Genomic DNA, 26260 nt, shown 5'->3' on the forward strand with positions numbered 1-26260 from the left:
CCCCCCCAAAGGAATAGGTTAAGTTCGTGAGCACTTTCCTGTTTACTAATAAATGAGAACTGGTGACGCCATTCGAATTGCCTGAAGGCACATTAAATTATGATAAACAATAGAATTACTTAGTTGCACAATACTTACAACATACTTATCTCCTGATATTATCATAATTTAATAACGGTTATGGCATTGGACTAACACTAGCTGTGTGCTAAAGCCACTTAATGCCCATCGGCGACCGACCTGCAGTACAACTAAAATTAATTTGCGTATTTTTTCATATTTCTTCAATTTTATTTTCACACGTTTTCTAATCAATTACCGTTGCATACCGTGCTGTCATTTGATACGGATAAATTGACAGGTAGTTAAGGGACACGTATGTAGGGCTAATAGATCGTCAATAATCGCTTGACATTTGCGCTTAGAGTTTACTGTTATTTTGTTTTTTTTTTTAGAGGGAGAGTATCCATTCTGAATTGAATTGTTTTTTATTGGAACGAAGGGCTGCTTGGGGAGAACTTACAGGCCCTTATGTTGGGTGTATTTGAATATTCGATGCTACTTGAAGATAAATTAAAACCATAACTTTTTTATATACACATTTATAAGTATGAACGTACATAACTCGGGCATAAAAACAATTTTCCAAGTATTTCATATTATCGCTTCTATGATATTAACCGTAGTCTTCTTTCTGAGTGGCAGCACTTACGAGTATTGCCAGATGAATGTTTCTGTTGGATCCGTAAGGTGACATGCAAGGGTAGTTGAATTTAGTCACCAAAGCGTTCCGTTATTTGTGAACGTGGATAAAAGATCCATCTTTAGAAGGCGTTCATTTGGTAAATAGGCTGCAGTGGGTGTAAAAGCAAAATTTTCAGCTTACCTCACTCAGTAGTATTTCACTTACATCCACTGACAGGGCGAAATGTTTTAGGACTATCCTTGACTGGTAGTTGGATGCCAAACTGACCTTACCATAAGTACGCTTAAAACTAAATATAATAGATGAGAAGAATGTACATTGTACATTATATCCAGCAGATTTTAATCAGGGATATTTAAGAAATCGTGACTGATAACCTTTTTGATTTGATTAAACTGACAAAATAATATTCGCCCGATAATTTACAATTTCTCCCCTTTCACTTCTTTTCAGCCATCGCACATTTAAGTCGCCATGTCGCAGCTCTACACCCAATCACAAGTTCATAGATATCCACTACTGGTCGCCTTGATCTGCTCGACTATATCCCTTTGCATTCCACCGCTCGCCAGCGCATACAATGAGGAGCTCCATCAGCGCGATGGCATCCATGTGCCCTGCACATTCTTCGATACAGTCAATGTCACCGGCGATCTGCGGTTCGCAAACGGATCCTATCTGCACGACGGCGTATTGATCCCACCACAACTGGTCGGCTGGTATGATTACATCTATACGGACTTGGTGCGACGTGTGGAAGTCGAGCCACATGCACGTGCGTGCATCTGCAAGCTGAAGCCGTGCATAAACATTTGCTGTCCATGGGGCGCCAGCTACAGCACCAACGAGAGCGCCTGCGTTAACAACACGGACTACGAGTGGCCACAGCCGCTGCTGAATTTGACGTTGCCAGATGAGACGCTGAGATCGGTCGACATGTTCAAACAATTTGCGGTGCAAAGTTTTCGCCCTTGCGAATTCATGTACTCACTGCAGCCAGAGTTGGGATCCTTTGACGATTGGAAACTGTTCGAGGTGAGTGACATACCGATGTACCTACATACATATGCATATGGAAGTCAAACGAATTATTTCTTTGCAGAATGGTACGCTACTCCGCGAAGACGACATGGTATATCTAAGTAAGAACGAATTCTGTTTCCATCCGACTGTGGCGAACTACACGGACACTATGTACATCATCAATCCGGCCAATTGCAATTACGATACGGACTTCAGCACAATTAAGACTATTAATGCGTATGGTAAGTTGTTCGCTTTCGAATGACTTCTATGTTTTAAAATCATTTCTACGTTCTATCCCCACCAGCTATGCTTTTCTCCATACCTTTCATGATACTCACCATTGTCGTCTATCTGAGCATTCCGGAATTGCGCAATCAGCACGGCAAGTCGTTGGTCTGCTACTTGATCGGTCTAATAATCGGTTACTCGCTGCTGGCTATGAGTTCCTTGCGCATGGACTACTACTCTAGCATAGCATTTTGCAAGACCCTCGGTTATGTGGCCTACTACTTCTTTATGGCGGCATTCTTTTGGTTGAGTGTGATCAGCTTCGATTTGTGGCACAACTTCCGTGGCACACGGGGCATCAATCGATTCCAGGAGAAAAAACGCTACCTTATTTACTCACTATACGCCTGGGGCATCCCTGTGCCCTTTCTGGTGTTCACTTGGTATGCACAGGAGGTCGCTGATATACCCGACTATCTGAAACCCGGCATTGGTGGCGGGGAGTTTTGCTGGTTGGATAGTAAGTATTTTCACTTTCATTTAGGTTAGTCTTTATTTAAAACGTGAATTTTTCTTTTTCAGTGCGCACTTGGTCGGCGATGATATACTTCTTTGGTCCCATTGTACTGATAATTATGGCCAACAGCATAATGTTCGTTTTGACCGCCATGAAGATACACAAGGTGCAGCGTGAAATGGCACGAATAATGGCGCGCGAGGATAGTACGAAGAATTTGCGTACCGAAAAGGATAAGTGAGTTTTGTGAAAAATGCGTTTTAAGATAATCCAAAACAATTGGAACCGCTGTCGTCATCGTCTGAGTTACTAATCAAGAAGAGTAGGAGTACAACTTCCCGAATGGATAGTAAGAGCCAAAACGACTTTTCATAAATCTAATCGCCTCGATCTGTCAAAAGTATTTAAGAGGCTTAGACACGATTTTTTATTGTTGTTTTTGACTAGACTCCTTGACAGGCATGGATAGTTCTATTAGAAATAAATCATTCTAAAAGAAAGGGACTGTACCTATTAAATTTATCTTCCCTTTAAACACATCGACCGTCTCGCGTATGGATGTGAAGGTACATACACATATACACCTTTAACATTCCCTCGACTTGATATTTCAAAAGCCGCTGAATTCCCTGTTCAGAGAATAAGAAAAAGTGTCATAGCTCATCGTACCCATATTCCAGTGATTCCAAGACTCAATAAGAAAATAGACTATGACAAGGTCGAAAAGACGTCATTTTAAGGCTCTGGAACTAATGACAGCGTAGTCGAACCATATTGGCGATTTGTGGGTTGATGTACACCTTTATTGGTGCGTTGCTTTAGGTCGAGAATGGGTATGAGCTTATGCGCGGGCAAAGCTCTTTCAAGCTTTCTACACTAAATGCCTACAAAGCTTGAAAGAGCTTCGCCCGAGGTCAGGACGGTGCCGACCAACGCTTTAGATCTTACTGATCACAAAAGTTCATAGGGTGTAAGAAGGTGGAATTACTAAGCTTCATCGAGCTTAAAATTAAAGAAAGTTTATGTAAGCGCGCTTAGATACGAATCGATTTTAAAATATAGCCAACGGATATAACTTTCCAAATACTGATTACAAATTCATTTCCCAAACATAACCTGACCCAAATAAACAAGCCTGGTGGCACACTTATGCTCATAATAATGAAACGATTCCTTTTGTTACATCCAGTTCGTGGTTTTACTCTAGATTATTGACTTTCTCTCACTTTTCACAGATTCGGACTCTTTCTACGCCTATTCATTGTCATGGGCGTGACTTGGTCTATGGAGATTTTGTCGTATTTTGTAGGCGCCGACAAAGGATGGGCCAAGATCTTCTACATTTCGGACATTTGCAATGCCATACAAGGATTTCTCATATTCATGTTGTTTGTCATGAAGAAGAAGGTCAAGCACTTGATAACCAACCGGTAAGTTACCCGCTGAACCAATTTATATATATGTTGTAGTAGTTGTAAACAGTTGTGATGTCGCGAAAATATTCTTTTCCATTATTATTTTTGTCTAATGTTTTGTCTTTGTAAATTCGTGATTCTTCATAACAAATCGTCATCAAACAAATCATAAAATTCGACATCAATCGAAATGAAACAATGTTGAATGAAAAAGTACTGTGCGCGTGCGCAGTTACCGTCAAACCGAATCGACCACATTTGGCGCCGGTAGCATATCGATGCGTCAACGATTCCAAAATGTCTCACTGCACATACGACAATTAGTTGTTATACGAAGCGCTTTCAATGCTCCCAGAAGTAATACGATACACACAGAGAATAATTCAGTCTTACACCATTCGCATACGGTGTAGAGAGAGAGAGAGAGAGTGATCCTTCATCAAATCAGAAAAATTTCATTCCAATTAATTTGAAGATTCATATTATGGACACAAACTTGAACAGAAAGAAATGTTAGTAAGCGGCTTTCTTTCTTAAAAAATACTATCTGTATCAAAATGTGTGAGAGTTTTATGTTGTCTTTGTGAGCAAAAACTGTCTAGAAGGTTGCTTACGCTCAATGTGTGTGTACAAATATAAATAACTACTAACGAACTGCTCGCTTTCAAAGCGTTGGAATTCAAATGTGTAATTGGATTAGCCATTACTTTTGTTCATCGAAGTACTTAATTAGGTCTTGTACAAATGTTTTTTTAAATGATACCCTAATAGCTTATAGTCCCACATCGAGTGTAGAATAAATTTACCATCTGTCTGCGCGTCATTTTCACAGCTAGGCCCAATTGCTCCCAAGCCAAGAATCATAAGATCATCTGAATACACCTCTAGCTAGCAGCTGAGGCTCCTCCCTGGCACGGCATTCATCGAGACTCAATCAACACCTTCACCAACTCTCGCCTAAACATTGCCGTCATCGGACACTAACTACCGCCTATTGTAAACGCAGCACTCGAGTTGCATCCTGAGATCCGCATAACCTTTGCAAAACTCCGTTCTGGATACTCAATATATAAAGATCGCGCATGGCTCCATAACGCTCCTCCTCTTATGGTCTTGGTTTAGTTAGCTATTACAACAGGAACAACTCATTTGCATTCTATCACAGCCACCTTACGATTTGTTGTAATGGCTGACTTGCCTAAGATGCGGGCTTTACTCCAACTCTACACTACAAGCAGCTGCAGTTTTGAGTTACCAAAGCTTGGAGTCATAGGCGAAGGTACTAAACTAAAGTTGCCCCGCGGCAAACACCATCTCGGAAATGGTGAACGCTTTGTTGTGGCTTAGGGCACAGTGCATATTTTGCATTTTTCTTTTAAATTTCTCGTGTACCCAGACGAGTGTCAGCAGGGCGAATGCCGTAAGGACTCAGATCGGTAGCGCGCATACCCGCATATGCAACAGCACTTCAAGGTCAGTTTTTCCTTCCTCCTACCACTTTGACTCGCACACGAGAGTTTGCTATCCAACATAAAGGTTACTTCGTATTCTATTTCTGCTGAAGAGTATCCGGTCCCCCCTCCCCACCTCCCCATTTCTTAGTTTAGGCTTCATGTTAGAACAAACGTAAGTAGCATCCGGTGGGAGTTTATTAGTCAGGCGAGCCTTTAGTAATGGGTTCGCTTATATCCCGATATACATAAATACCTAGAAAATTTATAAATTTTTTTCCAATCGGGGAAGAGCATAAACCATAGTTTTGTACTTTAGGCTATAAATTGGTTGATATTTAATATTACCGCCGGAAATTAGAGGTTTTCGCTACTCTAAATATTGAAAACAAACGCGCTTGCTTATTAAAATGTTCTAATTCGAATTCTAACAAATAAAATTTTTATAAAATTCACAGTCCATTGAATTGGAAAGATCAAAAAATATACATATATGTATGTAAATATGCATGCGCGTTGTATAAATGTAAAATTGTAAATACATATATACTTAGATATTTCTTAGAACAGTTACTACCAGATTTAACAAACATGCTACATATGTACATATAAGGGTGGTCCTTAAAAAATGTCAATATCACGGGGCACCCCTTCATTTTGTTATATATACGTACAAATCAAAATTAAAAAAAAAAAAAAAAAATTGGGTCACTGCCGGAAAAAAATACAAAATTTGATCATCTATAACTCTGCGAGTTTATGACTATATACATATGAATAAGTTTCAAAAATATGCAAAATTTATCACAATTCAAGTCAAAATTTTGTCAAATTTTTGAAAAAATGTAAATTTTTCCTGTGCTGGGAGCGACTCCTAAGAAGTTGTTACAAATTTTGAAATTTTCGCCGAATTCTTTATTTTGTACACAGAACCAAATAAAGGGATGCCCCAAACAAAATTAAGATATTGATGTTTTAATTACTACCCTAATACATATAATATAACATTACTTTATAACAAAACTGAAGTGAATTGAGTATAAAAAGGCAAATGGATACTACCAAATACACAACCAAATACGCTCGAAATTAGTCTTTAATAATCCACTTAGCCTTGCCTAAAAGGCCCTACACACGCATTGATTTATCGGCCAACCAGTTGGCCAACCGCTAGAAGTTGGTGGTAAATAAGCCGTGTGTAGGCAAGTTGTTCGTCAGGTTGGAGAAAAATAAAAAAATTTTGAGGCAGGTTGGTCAACTTGTTGCTCGGTGTTTTTCGGTTCGTTTCGCTGGTGAAACTGCGTATAATTTGTGAAAAACGGGGGCGGTAGCAGTAATAAATACATAAAAATGATAAGCATTCCTAGCGTAGCTTAAAAGTTTATCGATGCTGTTGTGTTGTTCACAGTTCAAAAACTCTTCTTACTCAAATGAAATCGGCCAACTGGTTGGTGCGTTTGTAGGGAATTTCGTTAAGGAGGTCGGTCAACTGGCTGGCCGATAAATCAGTGCGTGTGTAGGGCCTTTAACCTCGCCGATTTCCGCTCACCAACTTTATTGTATTCTAAATTTTCTCTTTTATGTTTGCGGTTAGAATGAGTGTAGTAACTAATGCAAAGAGCAGCGAAAGCAAGCAGGTCGCAGTGGTGACCATAGCGCCGCACTAGCAATGCCGTACTCGCCGTACATACCTGCTACCTGTTGCCCGCCACTTTCAACCCGCCATTCATTTTTCACCACCCGCCACAGCTAAGCAAAACTACTTACAAAATTGAATTGCAGTGTATATATCATAAATAACAGTAAACTTAATCAGTAGTCAAGTACTTTGTGTATAAAACGCCATCAAGAAATTGTATCGCTACTCGTTGCCAACATCAGTCGAGAAAAGAAGCGAACTTTAACAAAACAAAAAAAAAAACAAAAAACCAACCGTTTTATTTATAATTGATTTCTCGAAAGTCTACTTAAGCGCCGGCCGCCGGGTACCAGCCACACGAACTCCACCAGCTCAACCAATTCCAACTATAGCCAAAACCCAGATAAATACGCAATGAAAGTGAAGACGTCGCTGGCGCTGCGCGGTGATCAGAGGTTCTAGCGAAGAGGTAAATACATACTTACATATTTAGATGCTCAGTTATTTGTGCTGGCGGAGATTTCGAGCTGGTAGGCTTGCATGCAGAATGAAGTATGTAGCTCGGTGTTGCGCCACTAACCTCAACCCATCGAAGATATCAAAATTTGCACTAACTAATCTACATATATATATAGTCCCGAAACATACGAAAGTTCATCACAGACTGATGGGTAAATAATAGTTACGACTAATAGCTGCAGCACAATGCCGACGAACGGCGAAATTCGCGTGAAGTGAAATGCGAAGTTCGCTCGGCGGCGTTTCATGGCGATAGATTTATTTCTATCGCTCGGCTGGGCTATGGCGGCAGTAAGTACATGCCAAAGGTGGCCGTATGTTTTTTTTGCTTTCAAAGTTTTAGAAAAAAAAAAACAACATATCACACGAATTATTTTTGTTGGTTGAACAATACAGTCGTCGTTTGGTTGAATTTGGCTCAAAATAAAATAATATAAAATAATTTCCCGTTGCTTTATATTTATATTTATTATAGTTTTCTCAATTCCAAATAAGGTTTCGCTTTTTTAAATATGGACACCTAAATTAAAAATGCAACGCAACTCTAATTCTGTTTAGGTAGGTGAAATAGCTGGGCGAACGGTGAGTGACAGGATCGCCCTATTCGGCGAAGTTCGCCGTTCGCCGGCATTGTGTTTCAGCTATAATACTCTACACAACGAAATTTGTTCTGAATCGAGGGTGGTGTCTAGAAGCATGCCTTACTAAATACTATTTCTAATTTTATCCACTTATTAAAAAAACATTTTGCCATTTTTCATTCCTCTATTCACGTTATGTATTGAAGTTACAAGTCCTGCCCACAGAATCCTGCTCGTCTCTTATAAATCCTCTTGGCCTTTTTTATTTAGCTTGCACAGTTGAGCTTCGTGAAAAATATTAAATTATTTATTTTCTCAATATCGTCACTAGACACGAATAAAGGCGCGAGCTCAAAAGTTGACGGCGAAAAAAGACGCATAAAAAACTTTAGCGTCAAAAACTCTTAACATACTTCGCAGAAGTTTTTCATAAGCATCTTTTTTCGAAAAATTTTTTTACGCGCCTTTTGTCAAAGAGACTGCTACATCTCCTAAAAAAAAATATGGGTTCCGGGACATAGAGACAATTACGAAAACGTGGCAGCGGACGAACTAGCAAGGTGCGGCTCCGCACTGAAAATTACCGAAATTTATCACTTCAAGGCCAAGCAGAGGTGGAAGCGTACCGAATCGTACAGGATTACCCGGCAGTTCTGGGTGTCCTACGACCCACTTAAAACCAAAGCTCTCTTAGGAATGAGCAATAAAGATACGCACAAACTTACTGCAGACTGCACAGGGTAATGGCCCCTTGGAGTGCATGCCGAAATGATTGGCTTGTCCTCTTCAATAGGTTCTGTCGCAGTTGCTGCGATGACCCTGGCTCAAAACTTCCTGTGCGAGTGTCCAGCCCTCCCAAGGATGACGCAAACCAATCCTGCAGAATGTTTCAGAGTGCAGCTGCCTCTCTCTGTATGACGTCCTTGCTAATTGCGTGCCACCAGGGTGACAATCCCCTTAAACCGCCAACCATTCATCTGAACCACTATTAAACTGTCAATAGGAAAATAATTTTAATTGCATATTTCACTCGTTTATAGGGCTTATTTTTGAATTTCGAGTGCTATTGTATGCGCAATATTTTTTTTTTTGTTTTTTTTTTTTTAGTGCATGAGACTCCGAGCACTACTTATCACTATTAATTCATCCCAAATTCTTTGCGCATTGAAAAAAGTCGAAAGCTTTTTTTATAAAATATTTCTTCTTCACATATTTAGTATCTTACTAACATATTTAAAGCACATTTGTATGTAGATATTTATAGGCACCATATTAATGGCCTAGACTACATTCTTTGTCATTAACTAAATGGAATAGCATAGCTGGTGTGGGCCATCAGTAAAGAAAAATTATTTATTTGATTTTACGTCACTCATACACCCCCACTGACAAACACATTAATCGTATAATTTGTGCATATTGAATGTATTTATGTACACTAGGGTGCATCACTATCCATACAAAAAAAAAAAAAAAAACTAAAAAATATTTACGTGAGATGGACTTGAAAATACCTGCAAAAATTTAGAGGATAGAAGAGTCTTATCAAAGTAATCAAAATAATGAAATTTTTGGAGACATTTTCAAATCGGTCTAACTCACTCAAATCTTAACACTTTTGCGAAATATTTTGACAGAGATCTTAAAATAAAATAAATTCTATAATTCCGGTAGAAAAACCGCAACATTTTTTGGTGATGCATCCTAATGTACACATCTATGTATTTGCTTCTCACGCGTCACTTGTGAATTTGTGCTTCTAATTTTGTACCATTTTGTTTTATCAGTGTATACTAAATTAAATAAATTGTTTGTTGTTAATTATATTAATTGTGTGTTTTCTTTTATTATTCTTTCTTATTTACGAAAGCTATTCGTCCACGCGTGACAGTAGCAACCAGCGCCAGAGTCAATACTCAACGAAGACAACGTCCAGCAGCGTTGGCAATTTAACGCTCTCGGCCGCTGGTCCCGCTGAGAGGCCACTAATGTTGCCAACGGAGCGCACAACCAGTTTGAGAAATTGAACAGAACGCAAAGTAAATAGAAATGGAAATGGAAAGGAATTGAATTCAAATGAGTAGTGTCTCTACAAAGAGACTTGAAATAATGGAAACAAGTAAAAAAACTAATTGAAAATACAACAGAATAGAATATCAGCCGTTCAAAAATCAGCGCGTGGAGTGTAAAGGACACTTTGGCAGCCGCCTGCAAGAAACAAAAAATCACAAAATGTAAATGTAAAAAATGTGAATAAGTTGTAACTGGTATTTATGTGTGTACATATCGACACTTGGGTGGAAGAGCGACCTATCTCAGCAGCCAGTTCGAACACGCCCTAAGCAGAAAACTTTTCAAGAACGCCCTACTTCAGAATTTGATTGAAAAATTCGGTTCAAAAGCGCCCTTTCTCAAATGAAAATGTGCTGAGATAGGGCGTTCTTCAGCCAAATTCTGAAATAGGGCGTTTTTGAAAAAATTTTCTGAGAAAGTGCGTTTTCGAAATGGCTGCCGAGATATGTCTATCTTCCACCCAAGTATCGATATGTACTTATGTATGTAGATTTTAAGAAAAAAAAAAATATATATATATTTGTGTGAGTGTCATATTTACGTTGTAAGTAATAATTAGGATTTTAGAATATTTATATGTATGCTGATATATGTATTATTATATAAATGTACATCACATAAAAGACATCAGACACTCACAAAAAATGAAAAATGTCTATCATCGCAGCGATTTTTATAAAACATCATTGAAAGAAGTTAGTGTATCTCGGCCAGTACAAAACAGCTGTACTACAAAACATATCTCTGTACATATAATTTTCTTATTTCCCCACTGACTTTGTAGTGGCTTACTTAGCTAAGAGCAGGAAAGGTTAATAATTTTTCTATAGTCAATGCCAGTCTGATAGAAAGCAGAATAGTGAACTCATTTCAGCATCACAAAATACTTAGTAAACATTTATGTATCACTAAGATAAACACTCATAGTTTCACTCAAACTTTACACTAAACTACAAATATTTATAAAAAATAATATTTATAAAATATTTGAAAGAATGATGTCAATCAGTCGATCGTGTAAAGTCCTCATTAAGTTAAGCTAAGCGGTGTAAGGTAACTTAAAAAAAAGTTCAACATTACCATAGAAGTAAAATTTGAGTCACAAAAATACGTAAGTAAACAGCTGTTGTAACTCATAATTTGTATTCGAGTGTCTCTATTGAAATAGGTTTAGTTTTCAGTGATAAATTATATTCATAATGCAATATATGCACTTATCTATCAACTTAGCCTAAGCTTACACAAAAAAGTCTAATTTATAATTTGTAGTTTTACATATTATCATTTTTATTTCTATTATTTTTATTTTTTATTTTGCTTTACTCACCACTCCCATTACTTAGTTAGATACGAGTATGCATGCATTTTCTATGAATACAATCCATGCGAGTATACTGTAGACGCGAGTCTAAAATTAAGAATAAATTTGTTATCTGTTTTGCATTTAAATAAAAGTGTAAGTAAAAACACCAAAAGTTGCGAATTTTAAATTCAACATTATTGGTAAGAATAAAGCGCAGTCAGTTATTTGCTACACAAAGAAAAAAAGTAACATGATTTTTTCAGACTGCGTCATTTTCGGGGTTTCAATTTTTGTGATATGAAAATTTTGAACAGAAAAAGTATTTTATAAATCATTTTCACATTATCGTAATAACGGCTCATGCTGAAATCACTAATTTTGCCATGTAAAATTTGTCAATAAATGTGAAATTCGCCAAAAGTTTAAAACATTTCAAAAATTTGCTATCAAATTTTAAAATTTTGTAATCAAATTTTTTAGAAAAGTTTTGGGCATGCATTTTCAATTCAATTCAATTTAATTTCAGTATAATAAGATGCAAGTTCGAAGTTGTGCATTTTCTTCGATATAAAAATACGAATATTTTAGAACATACACAAACAATTCTCAAAAATCAGCGCGAATTTCGAGGTATTGGAAACGTTCACTTCTTGTACTGAAATTGAATGAGGTATAATACTTTTTAGCCAAAAATTGTCCTTCAGCCTGATACTACGCAGCCATATTTTTTAACTGGCTAAAGATTGAAAAACTGATTTCTGAAGTAGCGTTACTTGCTTGAAGTGTGACCAGAATGCAGAAAAGTTTGTAAACCAATGGAAAAGAATATTCGTCCCAGTTACCAAGAACTTCACGTTACACGTAGGAGTATTTGTATAATAAAACCGGTCAAAATTCAGGTCTATCAACTTTGATATTCTCTTTAAACATATTGGCTGCATTTCTTTATTCATTCTGAACGTTTGGAATAAACTTTTTTGTTTATTTATTCTTTAGAACGTTCCTGATGATATGTTGACGTATATTTCAAACACATTCTGTTTATTCCGGCTGTGAAATGGGATTATCCGGAATGTATAAAGAAACGCAGCCATTATTTCTCAAGCCATATAACCGATCTATCAGTTGGCAGCGAGTTAAAGCGAAGTTTAAGATCCTTCAAAGGGGATTTCAAACAGAAATTTTCAACGGCTAGTTATAGGGAGAGTCGATGCTGGCATAGTTAAAAGTCCGTTAGTCTGATCGAATATTATTTGTCAAGGATCTGGTGGAAAAACTCCTACTCCTAAATGCTTTCGTTGGAGCTGAGTACCCAGATTTACTTTAATAATAATAATAGATTGGCGCTTCTCCTTGGCTTTGCTAGCTTTTCCTATAATGGCGTCGTGTGCAGCGGAAAGAGGTCTCAAAAGATTACGTAAAGGCTGGGAGCTGCAAGGCTGGATGGCTATGCACCGAAATCTATTCATCTTTTATTCTGAAGACACTTGAAAGACTAATTGATATCAGGGAAAGTATTAGCATCCACGCTATGGACAAAGCCCAAAAATCAATTAGGAAGGGTAGATCTGTAGGAAGTGGGAGCCGCGGCGACAGAACATGGCATACGTCTTCTTCTTATTTGGCACTATAGCCGTTTGTCGGTTTTGTTTGAGACCTTTACCAATTGCCTCTCCCTCGCGAAACGTCGCTAGTTCTTCATCCCATGGCCGTCAATGATTTAGAATAGTATGGATTTACTCCATGTTTGTGATCAAAATAACCAACGCAGCTATAGACATAAGGCTCGCGAGAAGAAGAGCCAACAGTGACGCTCCCCATATAATGGAAGTATTACGCCTTCCGGCATTTCTAAGTAGGCCAACCAGAAAAGGCAGGGAGGTTAACTCCTCAAAAATAGAACACGAAAGATAAAACTCACCGCCTTTTCTCTGCCGAAATCGCCTTTGAAGCGAAATACTGATTTGGTAAAGGAATGAAGTAGGATCTACCAAGGTACTACACCTGCAAAAGAGCTGGTGGAAAGCTCTATAAAAAAGGATAAATAATGAAAATGATTGGAAAAGTGCAATAACTAACATGATCTTTCGTTTACGACGTAGTTGTTAGGAGCGCCCTTAGACTTAGCAAAGCCTACACAAATGTGTAAACCAATAAACTTCGGGCATGCGGCAATACTGGGTGAAGCACAGCATATTTCGGCGATTGAGACGTCAATACAAGTATACAAGAAAAATACGACGCAGACGGTCTTGTTGCCTACCAAGCCGTTATTTATGCTATCGAGAGAACAGCCAGTCTTCTACTAAAGAGGACGTTCCACCTGGAAAAGAGGGAATCATCGCCGATATCCAAGCCATTTGAAAGCAATAGGAGCCAAAGTAATGTAATAAAAGATTACAGGAGAATTCCGTGCCGGGTTGGCCCGACTTCGCCATCACAAAGTTGGATCTTCAGAAACAACAACAGCGCTATTGCACTCATGATCCAATGGTGGCGAATTCTAATGAGTTCTGCCTGCAGACGTCCCCGCGATGAGAGTGAGGAGGAATCAATTGAGGGACAGCTAAAATGCCTACGATCACGTTTCTTCGCCAATCCGCTAGAAATAGCGGATGCGGAAATCCTTCTTTGCTTTTTTTTGATGGGATGACTAATATTCTCGCCACCACTGTAAATGCTAGTTCAGCTTCGCACATTCCTACTGGTTTGTGCTTCGGCTATGCCGGAAGTGAGCTTTACTGCTTCAATTTCAAAATTTTCGTCCACAATAAAAATTACCGCCACTGTTTGTTAACAAATTGTTGCTTGCTGCTGAAGGCCAAGGTGCCTCTCGTAGAACTACACGTTTGTAGGAGATCGTATATGCATATGCTGTACATATGTGGTACATATGTATGTAAGTATGTCCGTGGTTGTTAGAATGAGCACTTGCGAGCGTTAGTGGCTTGTCGCTATAGCGTCTGCTGGCAGTTTGTTTTGTTTTCTGGACCGCTTTGGACGTGTGCGAAGCTATTGACGATTGTTGGTGGAAACGCGCATAGAAAGAACGGGGCGGCGCGCAGTGCGAGGCGGACGACTGGTACGGCGTTGAACGCCAGTGCGATTGTGAAAGAACGCGAGTGCACAGCACAACAAGTAGCCGAAAATGTCCAAATGAATTCAAAAAAATAATAGAAAATTTAATTATACAAATACCTGAGAGCGTGACGTCACCTCGGCGGCTAAAATAAAATATTGGCGATTAGCGAAAAAATATTTTCGAAAGTCAATCACGTTGCGCTTAATTAACATTGAGACAAAATCTATGAGAAGTTTACAAAAACCCTACGACTTATGAAGTGTGAACGTCGCGTGCGTGTGTGTGTGTGTGAATTGGTGTAATTAGCAGCTTAGAAATTTCCGCAGTTCCGCAATCGCCATGGCAGCCGCCATTTCTAGCCGCTTAAAACCTCAAATTCTTGCCGTGCTGACGCTGCTGCCGCTGCTTGTGTGCGTGCGGTCATTACAGGCAGCGACCCCTACACCGACCTACCCCTGCGCGTATGCACAAACTGTCAACATATCCGAAGGACTCCGGCTCAAAGATGGCTCTTATTCATACGAAGGGCTGCTGATACCGGCAAATATGACAGCGCTCTACACATTTCAGGTGGTAGACGGCATTCTCTCGAACGCACCACCACACATGCGCGGCTGCGTTTGCCGCCAACGGCCTTGCATCACATTTTGCTGCCCGCCGGCGAAAGTGTTCGACGAGCTGACGCAGAGCTGTGTGTCACAAGCGTCGGCGCTGAGCGGCCAGCAGCAGCGGCCGCAGCACGCTCACATCGAAATCACCGCCGCAAATGGCAGCGTCAATATAGTCAGCATTCGCGATATGTTCGTGATGCGCTACGAGTTAGGCTGCAGTCGAAAATACATCAACGAGGCGAATGAGATCTTCTGGAAGTGGGACCTCTTTGCGGTAAGATTTTGCAACTAAAAAAAAAAAATTAACTAATAAGTACATGTTTGGGAAGATGTGATATCACATGATGCGGTGATGGCGTGATGTGATATCAATTTGGTTTCATTTTTAATTCTTTGGAGTTCATTGTTTGATCGAGGCCTCATAGCCATCCACCAGAAAGCCATTGTACAAATAACCGAACATTTCCCAAGTAATTTTTTGATTGCGACCCAATTTCACATTGAGGTCTGATTTTTTCGCTTCAATAACATCAAGCAACACTTTTTCAGAATGGTTCTCTATCCAGTCAGGGTCGAATTTGGGACGCCGATCAGTACTGCTTCACGCCATTGGAACATAAAAAGGTGTGGAGCTTGGTGCCGCTCACCTGCGAACGTTCGGCGCGCGGTTTTCGCCTCTGGATTTATGTGATTTGTATGCTTTGCTTATTTTATTTCTGACTTCAATTTAAAAAACAAGCTTTCCATTTCTTCACAGGTATCGCATTGGCTATACTTATCTACGCCTTCATTCTCCTGACACTCGTCTCCATCAAAGCGGTGCGCAATGGCGGCTATGGTGAATCGCTTATCTTCTATCTGGCCTCTACAATCATCGGGCTCTCAGCGCTGCTATACCTGGCCCTACGCTCGCGTTTAGATCTTTCTGAAACTGCCTGCCGCAATATTGGTATGAGCTTAGGTTTTCAATATTTTAAGGATCAAATGTTTAAACATCGTTCTCTTTTCAGGCTTCATTGCTTACGTCTTCCTCATGTTTTCGTTCTTCTTGCTCACCATCATCAGCTGGAATTTTTGGTACAACTTCAAGTCGCGACGTCTGAGCAGCTGGAAACGCAAGTTGATCTATATGCTTGCCTTCGCCTTAGCTGTGGCGCTGAGGTTTCTGTTGAAGTTCATACAGGACTCAAATGTTTATCAGCAGCTGAAACCGGGTATCGGCGATGCGTTTTGTTGGTTTGATGGTTAGTAAAATCTCTGTGTCGTGAGAGTATATTTTGAAAAAAACCAAAACTCTGATAATTCTCTTTTTTATTTTTAATTTCTAGTTCGTTTGTGGGGCATTTTGTTGTACTTTTATATACCCATTGTGGTTTGTTTGGCGCTAAGCATGACGCTCTTTTTGAAAACCTATTTGGCTATTTGGAATTTGCCGGAGGATGTCATTAATATCGCTGGCTATGACGTAAAGCTGATAAAAGCACAGTGAGTGTTCTCGTGGATGTACACGTAGATATTTTCAATACTCTAAAGTTCGCACTAATTTCGGTTTTCTATCCGCGTTATTTTTCGTTCGTTTGAGATGTTGTTTGTGTGCAGAAAAGGAGGCTAAGCATTCATTAGTCAAGGACACAATTAGTGCAATTTCGATACGCTTTCTTTATAGCGAATGATATTATCTGGTGCCGCGATTCGTTGGTATCAAACCACTTAGGCTTGTCGATGGATCTACATACTAATTTGGTAATGTAGCATTTAGAAATCTGCATAAGACTACCCTAGTTTCTCTTGTCTTTTACGTGCCAGAGCTAAGTAATCTTAAAAATAACTTAAGACTGCTGGACTCTATATGCTATTTTGGGAAAAAAGGCAACGGAAAATGGTATTTAAAGCCTTTGAGATGGAAAATTTAGGAAAAATTTAGTCGGTGGATAAAATAATTATTTTTACCTTTCCAAATAGGTTTTGATTTTTGTCCTTTTTTGCCTAAAATCAGCGTCTATGCAATGAAGTTTTAAGCACATATTTTTGATGGGCTTATTTATATGTTTAAAACTAAAAAAAAAAATCAAAATTGAAACCTTTTATTTAGTTTTAAGGGCCAAGGTAATTTTCCTACCCAACGATACTATTTTCCGAGAATTCCCATCTCAAAATCTTTAAAATAATGCGGCCACATATGTCCTTTGAATTTTTCAGCTTCTTAGGCTGTTCCATCGCATTTCAGACATTCGTACGAACTATGAATGTGAATGTGGGAACCCAGTTAAAAAATATCTTTTAATTCGGCCGTCCAGGTTAGCATACAATTCAAATCTCTGGGTACTTAAAAAATTGCCATTGGTGATACTGGTGCTATCTGAATAATTGTATGATTTTTGTACTCCTAGAAGGAGCGAAAGAAATACATCCAGCTTCTTAGAGCAAACCTGGGTCTGTATAAACTAGGGTTGCCAACCGTACTATAATGTATAGTATCGTACTATTTTTTCGGACTGCGTACTATATATTGTACTGGAAAAAAATATAGTATGCAAAAATACTATATTTCTTTAATTATAAATATTATTATATTTCATTAATTTACAAGAAAGAATGAATATTAAAATGGATGAGCTTTAATCCTGAAGTAAAAATACTGAAAGAAATATTCTTTAAAATAAAAGATAATACTGAGTTTGTTAATAGAACCACAGATCAAAAATTGCAAAATTTTTAAAAATACTTAGAATGAATTTCCCCATTCCAAATTTTTCTTAAAATTATTTCGTTTCTGCTCCTCTATACCTGTAACTTCTGCATTCACATAAAGGGTTTTTTTCTATTATGAATGTCAAATGGCGAGATAAGAGAAACAAAGCGACTACCTCATTAATAAAAATGAACTTTTGATTTATATTAATTTAAATATTGATTGCAAAAATGCCTAAGAAAGAAAGAAAAAATATGTACACTTAAAACGCGTTTTAATTTTTTATTTTATATATAATACTATATTTATTTGAAGTGTACTAAATTTTTTAAGATTTTTTTTTTTAATGTACTATAAATTTCTTAGAAAATGTTGGCAACCCTAGTATAAACGCCAGTCGAGTTATCGTCCATTACCCTGTATCTACTCCAATCCCGCCCTGAAGAAGACTACAGCCGAAAGTATTTCCTCAAATCTGTCATTGGCAATATGTAGTTTGATTCTCTCCCCGGTTCTCGAATAGCTTGACTCGTTCAGTTTGATTGAAGAGAGTGTAACCTGAATAGCGCTGCTTCTAGGATTTCGCTAGTCTTTGGGGGAAAGAGACTTGACACTGCCACTTATACATAGTCTGCATGTGAGGCTACCTTTACTTCTCCTTTGTTAAGTATTAGACCAGCAGAGATAGGGCTCTTTCTTGAGAAGTGCTAACGGGAAAGTAATATTGAATATTGGCTGGGGATTATGACGCAATTTCTAAGCTTCCGTTCAATCCAATCTTCGAATTCCTATAGATATGTGCCACGAATAATGCTACGCGTTGACAAGGGTCTACTTTGGACTAACCAGAAGTAAAAGCCAAAAAAACTATTTAGTAGAAATTTCTTGAGCTTAGAGTGTCGTTCAGTCTTTCGGCGCATCTGAGGGGACCATATCCGTAGTCCATCTGACCGGTAGCTCGATGGTTCGATTGTATGTTTGTATGTAGCTTATTTTATGCCTTCTTTAGTTTCACCTTGCTTTGAAAGCTCCAATGAATTGGGCTAACATTTACTCCACTTTTTTCGAAAATTTATTATTTCATTTTTTTAGTGCTGTCGAAAGCCAATCCTTACCTTTTAAACATTTTCTATTCATTCCATTCCCTTTCCGCCTTACAGTTTCTATGCCTTCTTCGCCTATCTACTGGGCGCTATGTGCGTATGGATGCGCGAACTAATTGTCTATTTGATATTCCGTTGGCGCAACAGATATTTTATTTTAGACTTCCTAACTGGAGTTTGCCTCTTCGGTCTCGCCTTGTGTGGACTGATATTCTTACTTTATAAAAACCCATTGGTACGCGCTTGGTGGCATGTAAATGTGTAAGTAGAAAATTGAAAATATGTAAAATATGTAAACGAAAATGGCTTCAGAATACTCCCCTACTATTCAGGACATTTTACTTGCCTTACAGGAAGGAAGGGAGAGCTGAAAACGGTGTCTATTTGACGCAAATTTATCGCACCGAACAAGTGCGGACAGACAAACTAAAAGGTATGAAGAAAATATATTTGCAAATTTTTGTTGTTGTGCAATCGAAGTAATTTTGCCCTTATTTATCTTCTTACAGAGGGCTATAAGGACGAGATTAAAGATGAAGATATTGCTTTGAAATGAGACTTTGGTAGAAATTGTGAAATTTCTATATAAATTATGTACAATTTGAGTAGAGAGATTAATGGGCATAACATCCAAAGTTTAACCAAAAAATTGTTATTCTTTAAACGGTTTTTCTTCACATATATTTTTTTTTTAATTGTATTTAAAAAATGAAGGACAGATGTAACCAAGTCTTCCTATATATTTACATATGTATGTATGTATATACTACATACGAAATCATATCGTAGTTGTATATGTGAATAAATTAACTAAAAATTTTATATTCAGAATAAAAGTATTTAAAGTACCAAGACAAAAACGAGTAGTTTGTAGGCGACCGAGTTTAATGCATACTGGGTTCATAGCATAAAAAAACGTAGATAAAAGTTCTATTAAAAGTAGCACCCACTGTGCCCTAGGCTTCACTTTAAAAAGAGTAGTCATGCTTACACTTTGCATTGTAAAATAAATCCCTCGACGTATGGCTAATTATTTCAAATTTTCCTAAATTTCTGGACTTTATTCTGTGTAAGAATGAAAATTATTATAAGAAGCTTATAAGCTTACACTCATGAAAAAAGCTCTAGGCAAAAAATGGGCTTAAACCAGAGCTTTTAGAGTTCAAGTGACGAAACGTGTCCAACCGAAACTAAAATAAAGTGTAGAAAAAAATTTGACAGAGTTGATTACCTCCTCTGCGATCTACAATTCAAAAACGTAACCTCTAAATTCCATATAGCCAAAGTTGTTTAGTTCTAAGACCCAAAGCAATTAAATTTGCAAGATTAACCCTTCGTTAAACCTATTCGCCGAACAGATGGTGAATACATACATACATATGTACGAACGTCCCAGGTGTGTTATGAGAAAAGCTCTCAGACTAGCAAAGTGCCAGACAGCTAGGCAAACAGACCAACCATACACGGATAAACGACAAACTAACGGTTAGCTGAAATGAAAAAAAAAGAAAGTAGCACGCGGACAATTACTTGAAGTGTTTGAGAGACAAAAGGACAACTGTTATAAGGCCAATTAAGAGTATTTGTGTTACAGGGCAGGCGAATGAAGGGAGAACGAATGGTCGGTCAGAGGTGGCAATAAAATTTGTATTGAGCTGTTATAGTGGTGCAGCCATACAGTGTACAGCAGGTAGCACAGGTAAGCATATACCTACATACATATGTATGTATTTGTACACACATACATACATACAAATATATATGTACATGTTGGTATTGCTTTTCTGCTGCATATCTACGGTCACCATCCGTCCTGTATTATACGGGACAGTCCTCTTTTTGGACCCGTTGTCCTGGCAATTTATTTATTTTATACGGGACGCCAAATGTTCTGTATTTCTTTTAATGTCCTGTATTTGTCCCATATTCGGTGTTTCGATGCCTTAACAGCTCATTAAAATGGCATGCCTATGAACGAGTTTTAAGTGATCTGATTGCCTGTGTTTCGATTCGAGGAATACATACAGTGGCCAAAATAGAAACTTGGACTCGACATTTAAACAAAGTTTTTGCTATTTCTCCTTAGTTTATTTAACGTTTATATTATTCTTTATGAAAGTAAAGAAAGCTCTTTTCCTAACAAAACCATATAATACTGTTTAGGTGCGATTGCTAACACCAGGCGCCTAAATTCGTGCTATGTCCTGCTGCATGTCCAAAAATTTCCTTCATTAAATTAATGAATGCACTTCTCTACTGCCATGCAATAAAACTTTTTTAAGTTATAATTTGATAGGAGTGCAAAGTATGCTCGGGCGATGCGTTTCGATAACTTATGTTTTGGAACAGTATACATTGTCGATATTTTGTAGTTCGACGTTATGTTATACCTTGTACGTATGCAAAGCAATTGACGTTTTGGAAGTCAGCCAAACTTACCTACTTTGTATGAAAAAGATACTCAACATCGTCAACAACAAAAAAAAAAAAATGGTCAAAAATTAACGGTAAGTCTTAGCGACTTCAAAATCGCACTTTATTGTACTTAAATTTAAGGTTTCTTTTTAATTTTGGGGGTAAAAATCTCGGGGAAAATTTCCTACAAATTTGTGATGTTACTACAAGGATGCTATTTCAAGGCTAATACATCTAGGATTATTGAAGAAGGCTTTAAGATCAATAAGTTTTTGTGGAAGAAATGTTCAAAATTATTTTTTGTCCCGTATTCGGCTCCATAAATATGGTCACCGTATGCATATCCTATCGGAAAACTGAAAGGTTTCGTCTATTTTGTTTAAGTATCGGTTATTGGGAGTTAGCAGAGAAGATCCTAATCGACTAGTCAGAGTTTATTTAATTCAATGCCAGTTTATTTAAATTTGAACTACTAAAAATCCTAAAGTTCACAAGTTGCCCCCCATCGCGGACAATGTGCGAACAAATCTGTACTATATCTGCTTATTCGAACCATAAGCGAGTGGAAGTCCATTTACCTGCTGTGTGGTATCAACGGCATGGCATGTCAGCTACATACAAAGCAGCGTAGATCGCAAGCACAATGAACGCATTTGCATATGGTATGTATGTATGTATGGATGTGTGTATGAACATACATATTTATGTTCGTATAAACAATACTATGTGCTAAAATATTTATATGGTATTGGAACGGATGGAATGAGGTGTTTGTATACCCGATTGCCCTGCAGGAAAAATTTGCTTCACATGTCTATATCACCCTTCTGAGACCACTTCTACTAACGGTTGGTGTTCTTTTTTGCCGGGTACGCTGGCGGATACCAGGGCTCTAGATCCACTCATGGTCCAGTTGAAAATGGTCGGGGATGGTCTCTCTAGAGTGCCTCAGATTACTTTCGAATGAGGCTAATTATGTCCCAGTTCTTATTGACATTTCATGAAACTATATGCTTGAGGAATTAGCTAGGCAAGGCTACCTACCTAAGTATATCCTCATTCACGGGCTCCTGTTGTCATGACGAGGTGTGGAATCATCTCAACGCAATCCCCCTCGACAAGATAAGGTTCCAACATCTTGGCCTAACAAATAACTAAGCCAAATTTAGGTTAAACCAAAAAGTTAGACAGAATTTAAAACTCAGATCTAAGGCCTACAATCCGCTGCTTTAATAATCTCCTAAAATTTTCTCGATTGTCATTCTTTAGTTTTGACTATATTGCAATGATACAAAATTAAATTTTAAATTACCTCTTTGAGATATTTACTTATCGCATGTCGCAACTCGAATCGCACCACAAAACCGCTCACCTACGAATTTCCCGCTGGGTTGCATGGGGCTTTTAGCAACGCGCCAGGTGTGTGGGCCAGCGATGTCTCGGGCGGCCATGCCATTGGACTACTCTCGGGCGGCAGTTGAGCGCGAGCATGCGATTCGAGTGGACATTGGCATTGCAGCAGCACTAATCGCCCGGAAGGAAGGCAATGCCGGCAAATATCAACTCCTTCCCACCTACCCCACGTCAGTTCGTAGCCTAGTACTTACATATAAGCAACTTAGCGTGCAAGCCAGCGTAATCCTTTCGTTAAGAGGAATATCGAGCGAACGTTGCGTGCGATTAAGTAAAGCGCGTCGTTGAAGCGTCGAAAGTGAGCCGCCTTGAATAGCGTCATAATCACTTCGATTGGAGATTATCCATCTGATCTATGCCGCACACAGCTTTGTCTATATACACACAGTACATTTGGCATTAATTTGGCTGTTCACGGTCGTCGACCAGCAGACTGTGCGGGCGTTTATTTGCGAATTCTATGAACGTGAAACAGGCCGCTCGCCCACAGGCTGAGGCGAACATTTTCTGGAGAATTTCGAATCATTCGTGTTTTCGGAGTTGAATTGTGCGGCCGCAATTTTCTTCATCCATTTCCACATAAATGTTTAATGCATCTTTGAACGTACATACATACATACATATACTCCGTCGCATTGTGTGTGTGATCGCTCCACGCGTGTGTTGATACAATTAAACAAACGCAAATCGCAAAAATAAACATTTTGAATAAATAAATACGAACTCAATTAAAAATGTCTTCGGGTGAAACACAAAACAATGGCAAAAAAAGAAACAAAGGCAGAGCCAGTGAGGGAATGTACGCGCCAACATTAGTGAGAGCAATTAAATCTGTTCGATTTGATTTGGCAACAAATCGTTGGCCGTTAATGGCTGCCTTCATCGTCGTCATCATCGCCAGCTGTTTTTGTTGTTGCGGCGCAATGGCTGCATCTGGCGCGCCGGCGGCGGCGGAGGTGAGACATCAGTGCGCCTTCATCGACACCATCAATGTGACCGGCACTCCCTGGGCGTATGAGCAACCGCCAATCTACGACACTGCCGCAGTAACCAATGGCCAAAGCAACAACAACATGACAAATAGTGTAAACACCAACACTACCATCGCGGACGGCAATCGTCAGGAGCATAACGACAACAACAACAACAACAACAGCAACACCGCATTTATACGCAGTCTCGGCATCAACGCCATTCCGCGCGAACTGATTGCTGCCTATGATTTTGTCATCCAAGATGGGGTGCGTGTGCAGGTGGAGCGTCATCTGCGCGCCTGCATTTGCAAACTGAAGCCCTGCATACGCTTCTGCTGCCAGGAGGGCTACTACTATGACACGGCTAGCAAGTCATGCCTGTCCATTGCGCGCCTCATCGATGCCGCCGACGACGTCTTCAATGACAGCCAATACAGCGTAGCGTTCGAGTTGACCGGCCTGGATCACAACGAGGTGGCGGTGCTGGGGGCGAACGGCAGGTCGCGTTTGGTTAAGACAGCGCAGCATTTCATTGTGTATATCGGCGTGCCCTGTCAGCGGATGCGCTTCGTGCCAAGGAATGGCGAGTTGGTGTCTTGGACGCTCTTCGAGGTACATAAAGTTCAGTGATACAGCGGCCAGGCGAATGTACGCGCGCGGACTGTTTAAATATCGTTTACCACGCGTGTTGGCTTAAGTACGTTTGTTAATTTGTGCTATCGGTTTGTGCTTTTGTTTTCACAGAATGGCACCATTGCGCACGGGAATTACATAGTCTCGAACTACTACTGCTACACCCCACACCAGCGGGACAACTCCACTTGGAATTGGCAGCCACTGACATGTGTACCCAAAAAATTAGCTTTCGTCTTAGGCACTAAAGAATGGACCTACGCAATTTGTGAGTAATCGGTTGGCGTGAAATTGATTTTGAAAATCTTTGAAAGAGAGCAAAAAATTTAGTAGGTTTATGGAAGTTTGAAATGATGATTGAGTGCGTATTATACGCTTCCGAAAATTGAAATCGTTACTATTAGACTGAAAGCGCCATTCTTGGTTTACCTGAGAAATCTTAATTTTTAGATCTTTTTCGTTAGTCTGCCAACCCTGCGTTACGAATAAAAAAATCGGTTATTTTATTAGACCTCTCCTACTTCACCTCTAATACCTTTATGTTTCTAATTACAAGAAGAGTTAGTGAACAAAAATTCTCAGAAGAATGACTCTTCAGTTTACTGTATGTCACTAAAGAACTTCCCGTTAAATGAAGATCCTCGCCGGTACAGCGTATCGGCTGTGGGCAAGCAGCTTAACAGTTACCACTTTTATTAAAAAAATCGGTCTTTAACAATTATTTTTTGACTTTTATTCAATTACTCCGTTATTTCTGACTTTTATTTTATAAACCCAAAATAACAATTATTTTTTATTTTTATATTAATAATCTGCAAATAACAGTTATTTTTGATTTTTAAATTATGTCTTAGATACCAGTTACCGGAGACATTTATTTATAAGTCATAAATAAAAATCATTCACTGAGCTAAATTTTTTAAAGTCTTCAATAACTGTTATTTAAGACATATAATATAAAAATCTAAAATAATTGTTATCTTGGATGTATAATAAAAGAATCAAAAATAATTGTTATTTTTATTTAGTTTTGCATAAAAATTGCAAATAAAAATTTATTTTCAAATTTGAGTCTCGGTGAAAAAAGAAATCGATTAGTATGTATCACTTAGTTGGAGAACATTTCCTTCATAGTGAATTTTTTCAAGACAGTTTTCATCAACAATAACCGTTATGTTCGGTCCCTGGCTGTGAGCTTTCAGCCAGCTCTTCGTGTAAGAAATTTACCTTTTAGGAGGAGTCTAACTATTGACTAATTGAAGACAATGCGGATCATATGTAAACGGATTTGTGGAGATTGATAGGACAGAGAGAAAGAGGAAAGCATTAGGATTAGTGGGAGGAAGAATGCGAGCCGGGAGGACTACAAGAAAGAGAGCGTACGTTTAAGAATGAGAGCTTGTAGTTTGAAAAGAAAACCACTCCAAATCTCTAACCAGTATCGCATGGGAAAGCAATAACTCGATATTTATTTTTATTAAATTTAGTACTTATTGCTTTTTATTTCCTCTACAGGCTTAATTCTCTCCGTCATCTGTATGAGCATCATCCTTTTTGTCTATCTCTTTTGCACCGATATACGCAATACCTTCTATGGCGTTGCCATCAAAGTCTACGCGCTGTGCGTCATCATCGGCTATTCGCTTTTGGCTCACCTCACACTCACAGATCCAGCCACGTTTTCCAAGCTGGCCTGCATTAATCTACGTAAGTTTGTGATTGGGTTTATTTTGTTTTTCACTCACGCTCGCTCGCTCGCTCGCTTTACATATTTTCGTTGCAGGCGCCTGCGTTATCCTCTACTTGGTTCTATCCTTCTATGTGCTGAGCTTTATGAGCTTCAATTTCTACATGCATTTCCATGGCATCATTCTGTCGC

General features: G+C 38.7%; 2 protein-coding genes across 9 annotated transcripts in view; both read left to right on the plus strand.

The window, feature by feature from the left end:
• Positions 1-10198, plus strand: part of LOC118748019 (G-protein coupled receptor Mth2-like) — a 67417-nt gene extending 57219 nt beyond the window's left edge. For 5 of the 8 annotated variants that reach the window (XM_036482288.1, XM_036482287.1, XM_036482286.1 and 2 more), the window contains exons 3-8: positions 1160-1741; positions 1809-1971; positions 2037-2480; positions 2543-2714; positions 3713-3907; positions 4107-4588. In XM_036482288.1, the coding sequence (XP_036338181.1) occupies positions 1181-1741; positions 1809-1971; positions 2037-2480; positions 2543-2714; positions 3713-3907; positions 4107-4305 (1734 nt within the window). In that variant the 5' untranslated portion in view covers positions 1160-1180 and the 3' untranslated portion in view covers positions 4306-4588. Of the gene's footprint in view, positions 1-1159; positions 1742-1808; positions 1972-2036; positions 2481-2542; positions 2715-3712; positions 3908-4106; positions 4589-6937; positions 7265-7305; positions 7452-9952 lie in introns of those variants that run through there. The other 3 variants (XM_036482292.1, XM_036482291.1, XM_036482293.1) reach the window with 3 other exon arrangements.
• Positions 10199-14440: 4242 nt separating this feature from the next.
• LOC118748021 (probable G-protein coupled receptor Mth-like 9) overlaps positions 14441-26260 on the plus strand; it is a gene marked incomplete in the record, with an annotated part of 14624 nt that continues 2804 nt past the window's right edge. Inside the window, 9 exon segments of the mRNA XM_036482296.1 lie at positions 14441-15425; positions 15701-15845; positions 15909-16100; positions 16162-16395; positions 16480-16636; positions 19004-19207; positions 19300-19379; positions 25897-26088; positions 26165-26260. Of these exon segments, the coding sequence (XP_036338189.1) occupies positions 14880-15425; positions 15701-15845; positions 15909-16100; positions 16162-16395; positions 16480-16636; positions 19004-19207; positions 19300-19379; positions 25897-26088; positions 26165-26260 (1846 nt within the window).

The sequence above is a fragment of the Rhagoletis pomonella genome, unplaced genomic scaffold, assembly GCF_013731165.1.
Source record: "Rhagoletis pomonella isolate Grant_MI unplaced genomic scaffold, Rhpom_1.0 Rhpom_scaffold_00012, whole genome shotgun sequence".
Classification (NCBI taxonomy): domain Eukaryota; kingdom Metazoa; phylum Arthropoda; class Insecta; order Diptera; family Tephritidae; genus Rhagoletis; species Rhagoletis pomonella.